At 43.5% G+C, this 16,143-nt stretch overlaps 1 protein-coding gene across 5 annotated transcripts in view; it reads left to right on the forward strand.

Annotated features, from left to right (window-relative positions):
- The window catches only part of RYR1 (ryanodine receptor 1), a 1,245,571-nt gene that overhangs the window by 852,600 nt on the left and 376,828 nt on the right, over positions 1-16,143 (forward strand). For all 5 annotated transcript variants that reach the window (XM_085625233.1, XM_085625235.1, XM_085625236.1 and 2 more), the window contains 3 exons: positions 12,083-12,253; positions 12,817-12,876; positions 13,548-13,685. In XM_085625233.1, the coding sequence (XP_085481359.1) occupies positions 12,083-12,253; positions 12,817-12,876; positions 13,548-13,685 (369 nt within the window). The remainder of the gene's footprint in view (positions 1-12,082; positions 12,254-12,816; positions 12,877-13,547; positions 13,686-16,143) is intronic.

Raw genomic sequence — 16,143 nt, forward strand, 5'->3', positions numbered from 1 at the left:
CTGCTAGAAAACAAATCCATGACGGCTTTGATGAGGTCAATGATGGGGGAATAATGAGCTTCAGGAAATACGAATGGCAAATGCTTCTGCTTGGTGCTTCAAGATCAAAAGTTAGTTCCATGTACTGCTTTAGCTTAGCTGCTCATGTGGATGCTTTCTTCTTTGTATAGTTTCTTGTCTTTGTTGTTGAAATACTAAGCTTGAATTTCTTATTGTCCTGTTGACTGGCTTTGGGATACCTGGGATTCTAAAGCTGAGTGCTGACATAGGGCATCAGGTCTTAGGTGTTGAGTGGAAGGGTATACACTGAGCTGATGTCAACAGTACTTACAGCAACGAACAATGCAGGTCAAGAATTTACACTCAAACATGCAAAATTAAGTCATTTAATTAATCTTGCTATATTCTACATCTACTGAAAGAGTGCTAAGTAGTCATAAACTGAATCTATTGCTGAGTTTCTAGCAATTCGACTGGGCACACAAATACTTTGAGCCACCTTGAATCATAGGTTTGATGTGGTTTGAGGTGCATCCTGCTCATGAATTTGCAATTTTGTGGTGGTTTTAATCCCTTGTTGCCTTGCAAAACATACACCAGAATTGTGTTGGCTAGGCAAAGCATGTGGTTGAATCACCTCAAACCTGAATTTCCAACAGCTTCTAGGATTTTTCAAATCTTAGATCACTCCAGAATTCAGATGAGTCAAGTGTATGCTGAAGGAATTCATCCAGTATTAGTAGGGAAGATTCTGTCAGTTCAGGTGAACCAGTGTTTGCTGTAATCAGGACTTGTTTTTTGATGTTGGTCTTTTTAAATAGTTTATTCCATACTCCCCACCTTGCCCTTCCTACCTATTTGGCAAAAAGATCTAAAAGTTGAAAAAATAAGTGTTACTCTCTGTGAAGCCATGCATTTGTAGACTGTATTGTGTTTCTTTGTACTGCTTGTCCTCTTGCACAATCCTTTTGTATTCTGTATTTGTTTTGTTAGCCATTGTCGTCCTCCCCTACATTGCACAGATATGTTATACTTGTCTCTCATCTACCATTCCTTAATATCATCTTCATTAATATGCACAACACTAACATTTGTCTCGTGAGTTTTGCTGTGTTTTCTACAATTCTATATTGCAAGCAATGTTCTGCCTGGCTTGTTCATATTCAGCTAGGTAGCACTGCTGCCGTCCATCGAGCAGCCAATGTTGTCTGTCTGTACCATTCTGATTGAATATGTACTGCTAGGTTATGTGTAATTGTGTTGTGTGTTTATGAATTTGCAGCAGTATCAATCTGTAAAATGGTATTCTGTGCTGCCGTGCTCTGTAGTGTAATTTCTTTTTTACTTACTTCAAAACTGTCTTGCTGTACTCTGTTCCTTCCTGAACTGCTTTCCCAGACAGTTTCTACTTTTCTGAACTTTTCTTCACTATTTGCTACATCCCTGATCAGTTCATTCCTGTCCTAAACTGTTTCTAATTTCCAGAATTATTTCCTGCTTTGGGGAAGTGTTCTATTTTTGCTGTGTCTAAATCCGTAGAACTGTTTTTTACGCTCCTAAACATGCAGCGACATCCTGAACTTTACCGGCCACCCCACCCAATGAATTTCCGGTCCATGTTGAGGTTCTCCCATTAAGAGACACTGCATTTAGTAGTACAGTTTCCCTAAAATGAAAACAAAAATCTATTGGGCTGCAGGCAATTTGATAAGTAAATGTTTCTTAAAATATAAGCTAAGCATCCATATATTTTACAGGCAGTTCAAATAATCAGTTTGCCATTTGGCTTGGCTGCTTCTGTCTGATTGTTTGTTGTTTTTTTTTTTGTATACAATAGAATGTGCACCTTTCCGACACCAAATAAAACACGGTAATTCAGGACCACTTAAATAGTATATATAGCCATGCAAACTACAAATACATTAAGAAAATGAAGTGATATGAACATTAAAGACTAGTAGCCAGAAGTAAGTCTTTGAGAATAAATTAATTTATTTTTAAGTCTCCCAGTATAAAGGTGTAGGTAGCACAGCAATCACTAAGGTTGAACAGCTCTTACAAGCGAACACAGGTTAAACAGATCTAACATAGTACAGTTTCAATTAGCACACACAGGCCATCAATAAGAGGGACGAAAATCCACCCAGATCAATAACTCTTTGTGAAATTCTGCCATCTGTCCGGCCCTGGAATTCTGGGCTCCGGAAATTCTAGGCTCGATCATTTCGGGCCAAGAGACACAGGACATGTCCAGCACAGCACGTCCCCCGATCCCGCCAGCAGCACGGATGGAGCAGAAAGTTCCCTCCTTCCTGCCAGCGTTTGTTTCAGATGCGAGGAGTGGGCAACCTATTCCAAGGATGCCCACAGAAACCACTGGTGAAGTGCATATGCTTCGGCCTGGGATCGTATGTTCAAGTATAGATCTTATACATACCCAAGTATAGCCATCATATGACAAGGGTTGCCCAGTCTCGGTGTATGTATTCAGACTGACTTTTCTGTATGCAAATACATATGCAGAGATGCTTACAAAAAGACCATTGAAGAAACAAGGGCTCACTGACTTACTGGTCCTGGTTACAATGGTTATGACTTTGCTCTTGCCTTCTAGTTTGCCAGTGGCTCGATAGAGGTCAAAGGAGCATGCCACTTTAAAGGCTGCAGCTCTGTCTAATCTCCTCCTGCGCCTGATTGCAGGCAAAGTCTCACAGTTTCTGCATCAGAACAGATACTAAAAAGACTAAGACTTCTTTCTGAATCAGGCTGCAGGTTTAGTAGTCTCCTGGACCAGTCCAGCAACGTGAACAATGGCAAGAGCTGGAACTCAAAGTCTCACTTTCTATCCCCCACTTAGGTCCTTTCCACCGCCTCCTCTCTTTGGCTAAGCCAATGAACATCTTCCATGCTCATCCAAAGAGAGGCTGGAGAAGGTCCATGAATCTTGGGTTATACAAACCAGCACTAGAGGCTGTGCAAAAATGTTTAATTCTAGTGCACACGTTTAAGGAAGCACATGCATTTCTTTAGGTAGAACTCTTTTGAGGTCAACATAATACAATGCCCTGTATAATATTTAATAAAAACCATTACATGTTGATTAGCATTCAAAAATCTTTTAAAATAAAATCATCATCCAATTATTTTACTGCATGCTTCAAAACAGTGGGCATAGGAACACTCTTTGTTGTACCGTTAGAGCGAAATAGTCATACATAGTGGGCCTGATTCACAAAGGTAAGCTTACATTTTTGTGTATTTTACTTTTTTTTGGTATTCATAAGCTGCAAGTTTAATTTTAATAATAGTATAGGCCAATCTTTTTATGTGCGAAATCTCTGCAGACTTAAAACTACTATCTGACAGAGACATCTAGCTGCAGATTCCTTACCTTTGAATTTACCAGGCTTCAGACTAGATCCAGAAGATTTTTCTACGAGCAATACACCTGCACGCCGATCGGCTCCGTGTGATGTAGTCAGTGTCGTCTCCTCTGTCTGCGTCACCTATATAAAAGCCACCTTGCTGACGTCAGTTCTTTTCTTCCCGCGCCTGTGGGCGCAGATTCATCAAAGAGAGCTACCCTCTGACACTTTTGGACAGGCTTTTTTGGACATTTTGTTGAAGATTTTTTGGTCTGTAGGTAAGTCCAAGAAGACTTCTGGATTCAAACCGTGCGGCTCCTGCCATAGCACCATGTTGGTGACAGATCTACACTTGATTTGTCTTTGGTGCCTGGAGCGCGACCACAACTCAAAGTCGTTCTCCGACTACTAGGCTATGGACCAGAAAGCTTTGAGGGAGTGATCCCTAAAGCTGCTTGTGGCCTTGTGCCTGGCACTACATTGTTTGCCTCAGAGCTCCCGTCTTCATCCTCCTCGAGTCAGTCAAGTAAGAAGCACAAAAATCACAAGAAGTCAAAGTGTCCATTGACATAACCCCATCTGTTGGCTGATGCGACGGAGAAGTGTCGGCGCTCCAGGCCTCGTTCTGCTGAACCTGCTCCTGGTTCGGCTCCGCAACCCCCGCCCAGCTCAAGGAATTTTATGATGTCATGTGCCTCAAATTTGGGATGCCTGACCTTGCCGGCGTGCCTTTGGTCCCCTCAGACACAGAGGGAACTCCACTGGGTTCCACACCGGTGGCTCCAATGCCCCCCAGGGATCCAACAATGGATCCGTACCAACGCCGGTCGTGCCATTGCGACCTTCCCCAGTGCCAATCCCAACACAAGACTCTCGACACCCACAGGCTTCGCCAGCCCCATTCACATCCCTGACAACCCGGAGTGGGCTCAGCACCTACCGACGGCGATACCAGTGCCCACAGAACCCTTAGGTTCTAGGTCAGTTCCCTAGCCCTATTCGGAAGGGATTGGGAGGGGTCGCTGAACCCTTTATAAGACCAGCCTCCTCAAGATCTGGACTGGTATGAGGAATTGGGTGAGGCCAGTGGACTGGATACCACTCCAGATCCTGGCCTACTTTCTTTCCCTACTGTGCTATGGAGAATGGAGCTTTATATGCTATGGTGGTGAGTAGGGCAGCTGAGGTCCTGGGCCACATCTTGACAGAGGTCCTGCAGCCGGGTATCTCCTCCTCAGAACCCCTCCTGCCCTTCAATCAGACCTTGACTAATGTCCTATTGGGAACCTGGTCCAAGCCCAGCACAGGGGCTCCTGTGAATAGGACAATCACCCACCGCCATCGCCCTGCACCAGTTTACCCAGATTTCCTCACCAACCACCCTACCCCTGCGAGCTTGGTGGTCCAAGCTTCTGCGTCACAGGGCGCGTTCCCTTCCGCACCCCTGGATAGGGAATCCGAGAGGCTGGATAGTTGGGGTAAGAAAATATTTTCTTCCGACAGCCTTGCAGTGCGGTCGGTGAACACTGCATGCCTATTGGGCCATTACTCCCACTCCCTGTGGGAAACAGTTGCGCAAGTTCTGCCACAGGTCCCAAGGAGGCCCGAGCTATCCTCTCCCAAGCGATGTCAGTCAGGAGAGATGCAGCAAAGTTCGCCATTCATTCTGGTCTTAACGCAACCGATTTGTTGGGCAGAGCGATTTCATCAATGGTGGCTGTTCGACGCCACGCCTGGCTGAGAACTCCTGGCTTTTCTGGGGATGTCCTGGCTTCCCTCATGGACATTGCCTTTGATGGTTCTGGAGCACTTTAAGGACTGTTGGGCTTTGGCCAAGTCCTTAGCGCTCTCAGTGGCCACATGTCCCCCATCTGCATTTTGCCTCTTTCATGGCTATGGAAGGGTCTGTCAGCCGTGCCAGCCATATCCCAGCAACAAGACCACTCAAGTATAGCAACCTCTGCACTGCTATTGGTGCGGCTCATTCCAACCCCATGGGTCGGGCAGCCAGATGTTGGGTCAGTCCACCACCCCCCCTGCAGCCTCAGCCTCCATACCCTCCTAGTCCAGCCCTTCAAGATCATGGGCAGCCAGATGGTGGCAGGATCAGCCATCACCTCTAACACTGGCAAAACATCATGTCGAAAGGTGTGTTCTTCAGATAGTCTGAAGGCTCTACTCCCTCCCCTTTGAGACTACCCCTCCCTTTATACCTCCAACCAACGACCGGCTGATGCAGGATCACCTGACATTGCTTCAGGAGGAAGTCATGACTTTCTTGTCCAAGGGAGCCATAGAGAGGGTTCCGGTGCCAGAAGTAGGCTGTGGTTGTTATCCCTGCTACTTTCTGCTCCCTAAAAAAGACAAGGGTCTTCGCCCTATCCTAGATCTACGAGCCCTCAACTACTTCTCCAAAAAGGAAAAGTTTAAGATGCTCACTCTGGCTCAGGTCTTGTCTGCCCTGGATCCAGGAGACTGGATGGTAGCGTTGGACTTGCAGGATGCTTATTTTTACATTCCAGTCCTGCCGACCCATCTGCTCTATCTGCGGTTTATGGTAGGCCACGAGCACTTTCAGTTCACCATGCTCTCCTTTGGCCCAACCAGCGCCCCTTGGGTGTTCACCAAGGTGATGGCGGTGGTCGCAGCCTATTGGAACGGATCAGAGGTACCAGTCTTCCCCTGTAGCGACGACTGGCTGTTGGAGGCAGACTTTCCCCAGACTGTTGTCGCCCACCTTCAGACTATGGCAGGCCTCCTACATTCGCAAGGGTTCACTATCAACTATCAGATGCTCCCTTTCATTGGAGCTGTTCTGGACACAGTACGCATTGCTCCATGAGGCTATAATGGTGCTTCCTGCTGAGGCATTAATGTTTTCATTGAAATTTAATGATTCCTTCACATTCCAAGGGCTACTTGTTTATAGGACGCCGGGACCTAGAATTATGTTCTCGCAGGCCATTTTAAATTTTTTAGAGTCAAGTCTGGATTCTGACTTTTTCACCATCATGGGGGACTTTAATTATCATCTTGAACTAGAGACCAATCTAGATACGGCAAGACTTTTGGATAATTTGGCAGCGTATGGACTCTTCCAAATTATACTGGAACCCACATATTTAGCTGGTCAAACACTGGATGGGATTTTTACAAATCAATCAGGCATAAATATAACAAAAACGTTATCCCTACCTTGGACTGACCATAGAGCGATTTTTTTAGAGGTGATTAATAAAATGTTTTCCCTACCTCAGTCCTTACCCGCCACAAACCTGCAGGTCCGGAAATGGAATAAGGTAAAAAAGGCTGACCTGGAACAGGCGTTGAGTTCGGGCCTATTCGTATTAAATAGTGACAATGATACAGCAGCCAGCCAATTTGATAATTGGATTAGAATGGCTGTAGATAATGTTGCCCCTGAAATTAATAAAACCATCAGAAGAGCAACCGCAACAGCACCCTGGTACAGTCCGGAGGTAAAAATAATAAAAATGAAATGTAGAAAGACAGAACGGATCTGGAGAACAGATTATAGTACGGAGCATGAGCTAGTCTATAATCAATGTCTGGAGGAATATAAGCAGGCTATCATCATAGCCAAAAGGGCCTATTTTACTGTTAAAATAAGCGATGCAACACATTCCTCAAAGGAACTGTTTAAGACTGTACATACACTTGTTACACCTCAACACACAGTCAAGTTCAGACCAGACCAAGCCTCCTGCAACGGAATGGCCAATTTCTTTCAAAACAAAGTACAAGTGATCTATGATGATCTTTTAAATTTGGCTAATACTATGCCAGACAGTAATTCTCCAAATATAAACGTATGGGCAGCAAGTGGTAGACTTGCACGCTTCAGGACACTTAATGTGGAGGAGGTCCATGACCTCCTGATATCCACCAAATCTAGTTCTCCAAATGATCCATGCCCCCCAGCAGTTCTTCATCTGGCCCCCAAGGTCATCAGTACACATCTTACCCCTCTCTTAAACCAAATTCTTGAAACGGGTAAGTATCCTAATGCATGGAAAAAGGCCTGTATAAGGCCAATTCTTAAAAAGCCAGCCTTGGATCCACTAGAACCAAAATACTATCGGCCAATCTCCCGACTATCGCTACCAGCAAAAATTCTGGAAAGAGCCATAAACAGGGAGTTAATTCACTACCTAGAAGATAATCTTCTGTTAGACCGGACACAACATGGCTTTAGGCCTTGTCACTCGACAGAAACAGCGTTGGTGCTGGCCACAGAGGAGATTCGGAGGATAGTGGATGGAGGTGGCAGAGCAATTCTGGTCCTATTAGACCTTTCGGCGGCGCTTGACACCGTAAATCATAAGGTGTTGGTGCAGCGGCTGAAACAGATAGGGGTGGAGGATATCGCACTGAATCTCCTTTCCTCCTTCTTAGAAACCAGACAACAAAACATACATTGGGAGAATACACAGTCTGGAACTTTCCAACTCCCATGTGGTGTTCCGCAAGGTTCTGCCTTGTCCCCAACCCTCTTCAACATATATGTGTCCTCATTGGCCAACTTGGTCAGGAAACATGGGTTTTCACTGATCATGTACGCCGATGACTCACAGCTTACCATCTCAGTTGCCAAATCTTCAGACACAGTAGCCATTGGCTTTCATGCATGTTTGAAAGATATCATGTGTTGGATGAGCTCAATTTTTTTGAAAATAAACACGGATAAAACCGAGGTTTTAGAATTTGGCAAAAGACCATCGTTATGGAACACCAACTGGTGGCCCACGGAGACGGGAGTCTGTCCTAGTCCCGTCACTAAGGTTAAAAATCTAGGGGTGACCTTAGATGAACAGCTTAATCTATCCGCCCATGTCAACCAACTAACTTCCTCCTGCTTCTTCTTCCTAAAAACTCTGAGGAAAATATTCCCGTTTATAGTGCCTGAGCTTCAAAAGACAGTTGCAGTTGCATTGTTCTTATCTAAACTGGACTATTGCAACGCTCTTTTCGTGGGAATTGATAAAGCACAGGAGAGGAAGCTACAATCATTGCAAAACGCAGCGGCTAGACTACTCATGAATATTCCCAAGGGTCGTCCCACCTCAGAGGCCATTAGAGCACTACATTGGCTCCCTGTCCATCTAGAGCCAATTTTAAAGCTCTTTGCCTAGTACATAAAGCCCTCCATGGAGGCATTTCTGGGGAAGTGCGGAAACTCTTTACTAGGTATCTTCCTGTAAGAACTCTTAGATCCTCTACGGAGGGCCTTGATTGTGTTCCAAAAACACGCAAGGTAAGATGGGGGGGCCGCACACTGTCTTTTTGTGCGGCAAATCTTTGGAACCAGATGCCATCTATTTTGCATTGCCAATCGAATCGGATGAGGTTCAGGAAGGAATTAAAAACTTGGCTATTTGCTAAAAATTAAAACACCTAGGCTCAGGTTCCAATTATCCATGTATCACAGTTAGCGCCAAGACGCCACGGCATTCACTGCGCTTTATAAATAACAATTCCAATCAAATCAAATCAAGTGCAGCTTTGGACCTATCCTCCCGAACGGCGAGTCCAGGACATACCACTGCAATTCGGTACTTGGAAAGGACGCCCTAAACATTTCCATTCCAAATTCCGAATCACAAAACCAAATTGTGATTCGTAGCAAGTTACCGAATCGCAATTGGCTTTTGTGCATATCAAAATGTATTTTTGTAGTCATAAATCACCCAAATCTCCGAATTGGGCTATTAGCAACCTCCATAAATATTTGTACATATGGCCCAAAGTGTGGAATCTACATGAATAATAAGGCCCAATTTACAGTGTGGGGGCATGATACTCCGTTGCAATTGCAACAGAGTACCCTCTCCGCCAAACATTCGGTCTAACACACCAATTTTGAGTTGGGTTAATCACCAGGGTTTCACCAATGGAGTCAAAATGTTTTCGTTAGTGTAAACATTCCTCCGATGGCCCAAGTAAATACAGACATCAGAGGTAAGCCATACAACCATATGCCCTATTTAGAGCAGACAGTTAAATGGCTTTAATTTTAAAGTTATCCCGACACCTTCGGACAAAACGTACATAGTTTTTGTGACTATTCATTTTTACTTTTCCAGCAACAAACACCTGTTTAATGAGTTTATTTTTGGAAAAGTACAAATTTGAAAAGTTTTAGTATAAGCGTGCGCCACCAGTGGAAGACGCACACTGAATTTTTTTATGGGTTTGTATGAACCTCCATGACAGCGGTTCATACAAACCCATAGAATCAAACTTTAAATGAGGCCACCAGAATTATTGTTACCAGTGATAAGTAATACGTTCTTCTAAACTGTTCTAATTTTACAGATTTTAAATAATATATATTTTAAATTGTTCTCCCTGAGATAAAAGTTTTGCCAACGTTTCTTAAAAACATTCTTTTTACCTGAACTGTTAGCCATATTGGTTTTGGCACATCATGTTCCTACATAGTTCATTACTGCCCTGATGGGCTTAACCCTTTCATCTGCTGCTTTCCTGAATTATTTGACTCCACAGTTAGCAGCACTGTACTGGTCTTTCTTGGCCTATTTTTTTAACATTTCAATATACTATTATTTTTTTCCTTGACGATCTATACTCTCACAAGCCAACCTGTTCTATCCTGATCCAATCTCTTGTTTCTTCTACCATCATTTATGCCCTTTAAGGGTTTACCACTTCACTAGCTTCTTGAACCGTTCTTTATTTTCTTAACTCTTCACTGTTTTCTATCTTCTTTGATTCTGCTGTACTTTTTGGATCTACTATTCACTGTCTACTACTGTTTTTAAAATATTTGTTATTGATTTTGCAACATAAAAAAACAACAATTTACCACCTGCAACAATATAGAACACAGGGTGGTCAACAATGCAGCAAGTGTGTCCACTCTGTATATTTATGAGTTTTGGTATGGCATTGTTACTCCGCATCATTCCTTTGACATTGACAGTTCTGAATCACATCCCTTATACAGTTATATGAAGCCCTCAGTAGGATTGCCAGACCTTCCATATCTTAGTCCATTTCCTAGGGCATCTTCTATGTTCTTAAACCATCCTTTCTACTAACATGCACCAGTCCACGTCTTTTTTCCAGGTCTGGCCAGTCTCTTGCTCCCAAGTGTATGGCAATGTTCCATTTTGCGACCACCAAGCCAGGGCCACCCAAAATTTAGTATATTTGGGAACCCCCACTTCCCCCCAAATGTTAAGTATACACAATTTGCAGAGGCCCTCTTTTGATTCCTTGTACTTTCTATCACTGTTAAATAGTTCTTTAATAGCTTGTTTCTTACCTAAACTGCACCCTGGAAACTGTATGATTGTTTCCCGACCAGTATTCTACTTTCCAGAACTGATCTCTGCTTTCCAACCTTTTCTTTACTTTCTACATATTTCTCAGTTAAAACAGTCCTATTATTTACGAGCCTATCATCTTTTTCCTAAAGTATTTTTGAATTTTGCATGCCGCTGACTGTAGTTGTGAATCAATCTCTACCCGCTTTAATCATACTCTAATCGTTTTTACTGCTCTCTGTATTTTTTAGCTCCTATTCACTCTACAGAAACATTGATTTCTTTAGCTTTTATGATAGTCAAAATACTCTTAATGTAGGCAATGAATACTATTGTCCGACCATACAATGTGTTTCCAAAGAACATGCTCTCTTCTATATTGTTAAGCTCCATTCTAAACACTTCTGCTACCTTCTATAATGTTCTGATTTCTTTTACACTGTCTTAGTCTAAATGTAACTTTTGTGTACTCCTCCATGCTTTCCTAACATTTTCTTTGCTTTACATAGTATTCTATAAAGTCTAGATATCTTTTTGCTACCTTCTTTTGTTTCATGCAGGCTTTGCCGCTACACTTGTATGTACAAATGTGCTCTCTTCTGTCGTACTTTGTGCATCCCAGTCCGGTCTGAATATTTTCTTCTTTATTCAATGGGAAGGCAAACATGATGGATGGATGGATGAATGGGTGGTTTAAGATGAAAGAAGAATGGATGAGGAGCGGGATGGGCAGAAGAGGGTTGATTAAAAAGAGCTGAATAGAGAGAGGGTGGATGGAGAGGAATATAAGACACAATATGAAAATGTATTTATAGACAGGGAAAGAGCTAGGTGGAGGTAAGAGGTGGAGAAGAGACAACAGTCTGATCAATACTGATGGACTGAGGATTGGAACAAGGTCTAAAGTAATATCCACATACATTTTTCTATTATTATTACTAATCAATAATTCAACAGGACCAAATAGATTGTATGGTAGAGACATGCAAAAGTTTAGAGTACAGTCAATGTAACAAATAGTCACCAGGGTGAAAGAATATTGGAGACCAGAATTAAAATGATGTAGGAGTAACATAGGAAAATGCCTAAGTATAATGCCTGCAAATGCCAAGATTGCCTTTGTAGCAGAAAATGGAATAAGAATAACCTTGGCGAAATACATTAGCAACAGAAGAGTGTAAGTAAATAGTAAGGCTGAACCATGTGGGTTTGGTGGTGCTAGTATGGAAGCACATGGCAGGTTTGATGTGTTAGGGTTGCATATCTGTCATCAATTTTTATATGTTAGTATGTGTACTGCTTGTGGGGTCTCTCAAAGGGCATGGTGCATGCTTGGGAGATATGAGGGTGGAAGTGAAGGGAATGTGAGTGTTTTTGTCACCCTCAGAACCCAGCTTTGCTTTTCAGTCTGGTGGCTCAGACCAGGAGAGGACCAAGAAGAAGCGTCGAGGGGACCGCTATTCTGTACAGACGTCGCTGATTGTTGCCACACTCAAGAAGATGTTGCCCATCGGCCTCAACATGTGTTCTCCCACTGACCAAGAGCTCATCACATTGGCAAAGACCCGCTATGCCCTGGTACAGTGTCTTTTTAAACAGCAGGAGGGAAGGTCTTGTTATAACACCTCAATTCACTGGGGAACACCCTGGTAAAGGGTTTGATTCCATTTTGGTCAAAAGGTACTGATATTGTCCATCATTAGTCCTTCATTCCACTAGCCAGTACCTGGATCTGTGTCTTACCTTGTTATTTGGTCAATCCTTTAGTATAGTGCCTCATCATATCTGGGACACCCAGAGTGTTATTTTACTGTTGACTTTCTGGGCACAATTGTCTCATTTCAATGGGAGGTATTGTTCTGGTGCAGCACCTCATTCCGACAGAGGGTGATACCCAGGTTCACTGCTTCTGTCATTTACAAATGGAAGTAAAAGCTTTATGTTTAGAGGTTAGCTTGTATGCAGTAAATTTTAATCTAGTTTTTATTTTGGAAGGGCTGAGGTACTTTAGTGCTGCATCATGTCCAGTCATTACATACTGTTTCTCATTAAATTTTTCACCAACCTTGGTGACTCCCACAAACATGGCTTTACTGCTACTCTACTGTAATAGTAATTGTATGGTTTCTTATCACCTGCAGAAAGACACTGACGAAGAAGTGCGAGAGTTCTTGAATAACAATCTTCACCTGCAGGGAAAGGTATGTTCTGATGCTTGCAAAGATGACAGTGTGCAGAGGCATATCACTGGCAGGTTCGGCAGTGAAGGTGGGGTAAGGTGAATTTTCTTTCGGGGACAGAACTCATAAGAGTCTTACTGCACTTGCCAGTGATGTGGGAGGGGCTGAAGTACTTAAAAATAGAAGAGGTAGAATGGAAGAAGTATCTGAGAGGAAATCTGCTAGTAGACGAAAAGGGCAAAGCTGTGTTGGGGTTTACCTTTGGCAAAAGCAATGGTATGAAAATGACAGAGAGAGGTAAGCTATGCCATGGCAATGGCGAGAATGGGATGGTGGTGTCTTAGCTGCTATCTAAAAATTGTAAGGAAGGTTCTGCAAGGGTCTGTAGGACTCTGCAGCAGTGAAGGGTCAAAGATTGAGGAGGGCTGTTTCTGACAATAGCCGAACTGAGGATGGGACTTAATGGCCTTTCATCTGCCTCCTCTGTCATGAGGAATGGGCTGTAGGCCTAACTGTAGCCACAGCAGCCTTTAAGAAGGACAAAGTCCATCTCTGGCCACTACAGTGGTGAGCAATGGGACAAAGAGCTTTACTTTTGCAGTAGTAGTGCTGATGGAGGGATGGAGGACCTATACAGAGTCTCTCTCCGAGTGGCAGGGAAAGGCAGGACTGACTCTGGCTTTGACTTCCAGTGCGAGAACAGCTCGTCAATGCGCTGGCAGATGGCCCTTTACAAGGAGATGTCTGGGAAAATTGAAGATTGCAACAAACCTGAAAAGATTGTCAAGCGTGTCCAGGAGGTCTCTGCCGTCCTTTATCACCTGGAACTGGTAAGGTCCTATTCACCACCTGCAATCTCATCTCCTCTTATCTCATTCTGTTGCGATGTAGAGAAAGGCCCATGTGCTTGAGTTGTGAGCCTGGCAAAAGGGTGGTACAAGTGTATGAGATTAAAACGGGATGAAGGAGTATTATATCTGTGGTTCGATGCAGTGCTTTAAATGGGCTGATACTGCCAGGCTTTAAGTAACTGTACTTCATTATTTTGAGAGGGAGTGTACCTGCGTTTCTCAGCGGTGTGCAATACTTTAAATTGGAGAGTATCCACATTTCTCAGAAGCAAGCACATAGGTGCTGTGGTAACGGGTACATGCACTTCTGTTTTACATTTCAAGCACTGGTTCAACATGAATGTTTAACACAATCAGTCAATACCATGAATGCCAGGCCATGTATACCCGTCGTCCTCTCATCTGTCTGAAATTGAATTGCCATATGCTTATCAATAGGTTTGATTTCGAGAAACTCTTGAGACTCTGGTCATGGGTGCACCAATGAGGACTTCGGATGGTTTCCAACCACCTATCTAGCACGTTGAATGTCAGAGCTGAAAGCTTCAGCCGTCGGCATCTCACGGATCTCTGAATGGAGGTGGTGCAGGGATTCTTAGCCCGATGGGGCATTACTCAGTGGACCTTTTTTGCCACTCATGAGGACACCCACTGCCTGATGTTGTGTGCCCTTCAGTGTCCATTACAGGAAGTCCTGGGTGGGATGCATTTCAGTTGAAGTGGAAGTTTCTGCTCCATTATGTTTTTCCTCCCATACCCTTAACTATTCAGTTTCTGGGAAAGAAATTCCAATGCCAGCCCTATACCATCCTCCTTGCCTAGAAGGGTGTGGTACATAGACATTCTACAATTCTCCCTATGTGTTCCATTTTGTCTTCCACTCAGAGTGCATCTCCTTTCCCAATGGAAGGGGAGATTCTACATCCCAATCTCCATATTCTCTGCCTTAATGCCTGGAGACTGTGTGAAGTTATCTGAGTGCCTTCTGACATCCACCGGAAGTGGTCGATGTTATTATATCAGCTAGTTGGCAATCGGCTAAATCTGTCTACTTTGGCAGATGGCGCAAATTTGTTTTCTAGTATTCCAACAACTATACCGACCCTCCGAAGACATGCTTTTCCAGACAGACGGGCAGACAGACAGACATGCATGCTTATCCAATATCCTGTGGTTCGAAATTGTGTTTGGCCCATCAAGGCTGTGGCGTTGGTATAGGGAAAGGATATCTATCAACCTTGTCCGCCTTTTTGTGCCTGCCAGATGCACCGTCATTATTCAAGTCACTGGTCGTTGTTCACTTTTTGAAGGGACTCACAATTTTATTTCTGTCAGCACCTTTTATGTTCCCCAGTGGGACTTGAACTTGAGGCCCTATGTTCATACCATGCATTCGGTAAAGGTGGTCGTAATTTGTGCACCGACTTTTACCCAATGCATTGATTTTGTTTTTTGCCAACCAACATATGTTCAAACATGTTGGTTTGCAAAATTCCAATTCGTAGGCTGCCACAATTTGACCTACCTTATTAATATGCGAGAGGTAAGTCTTACATTGCGACCCACTACAAATTGCTCCCATCACAGAGATGATTCCCTGCTGGGGTCAGCAGACCACCATGTCTTTGATTGCTTTTAACTAAAGCAATCTTTTTTGTTTTATGCATCCTATTTTCCTTAAAAGTAAATGAATCGTGTTTAAAAAAGGAAACGTTTCAAAAACGTTCTTTTTACGAGTAAGCAGTGGGCCCAGGGATCCCTGCCTATTCCTAAATCATATTTTTCACAACATTGGCAAAGGGGAAGGGGTCCCTAAAGGACTCCTTCGCATTTGTGGGTGATTTACCACCTCCTTTGCGGGGTCGGTAATCTATCAATGATTTGTGACTGTAATTACGGTCTCAAACCATTGATACACCATAAGAAATTGCAAATTGGTCAGGCAGAGAAGGTCGTCTATCAGTGTAAGGGCTGCCCAGGGAAATGGATGAAGATCTGGGGCGGGGGGAAAGCTACAGGGGACACAGTAGGGACTCTCAAGTATCCTCACCATGATGCGTGAGATGATGTAGGGCTTGATCAGGCAGACTACAAGGGACGATTTGAGATACCACCGGTCATTCGCTATTCCAGGAACAGGGGAAGGGTGAAATAATGAGGGTGTAAAACACATGTTTAACTGACTGTAATGAATAAGTGCAATGTATCTGAGCAAATGTTTGAATAAACAGATGTTTTAAAAAAAAAAAAGAAATTGCAAATTGGCAGGGACGCTCTAAACAAGCTCCTTTCATTTAGCGTTCTACCAGACCAAAATCAGTCACTTAAGGCCTAGTGAAACGAGTGTCAGTAGTGGATATATGTTAAGCAACAATGTGGGTATCCCTCCACACATCAACAAACACTACTGTGTCCTAGGTCAGGAGGAAGGGCATTT

The sequence above is a fragment of the Triturus cristatus genome, chromosome 9, assembly GCF_964204655.1.
Source record: "Triturus cristatus chromosome 9, aTriCri1.1, whole genome shotgun sequence".
Taxonomy (NCBI): Eukaryota; Metazoa; Chordata; class Amphibia; order Caudata; family Salamandridae; genus Triturus; species Triturus cristatus.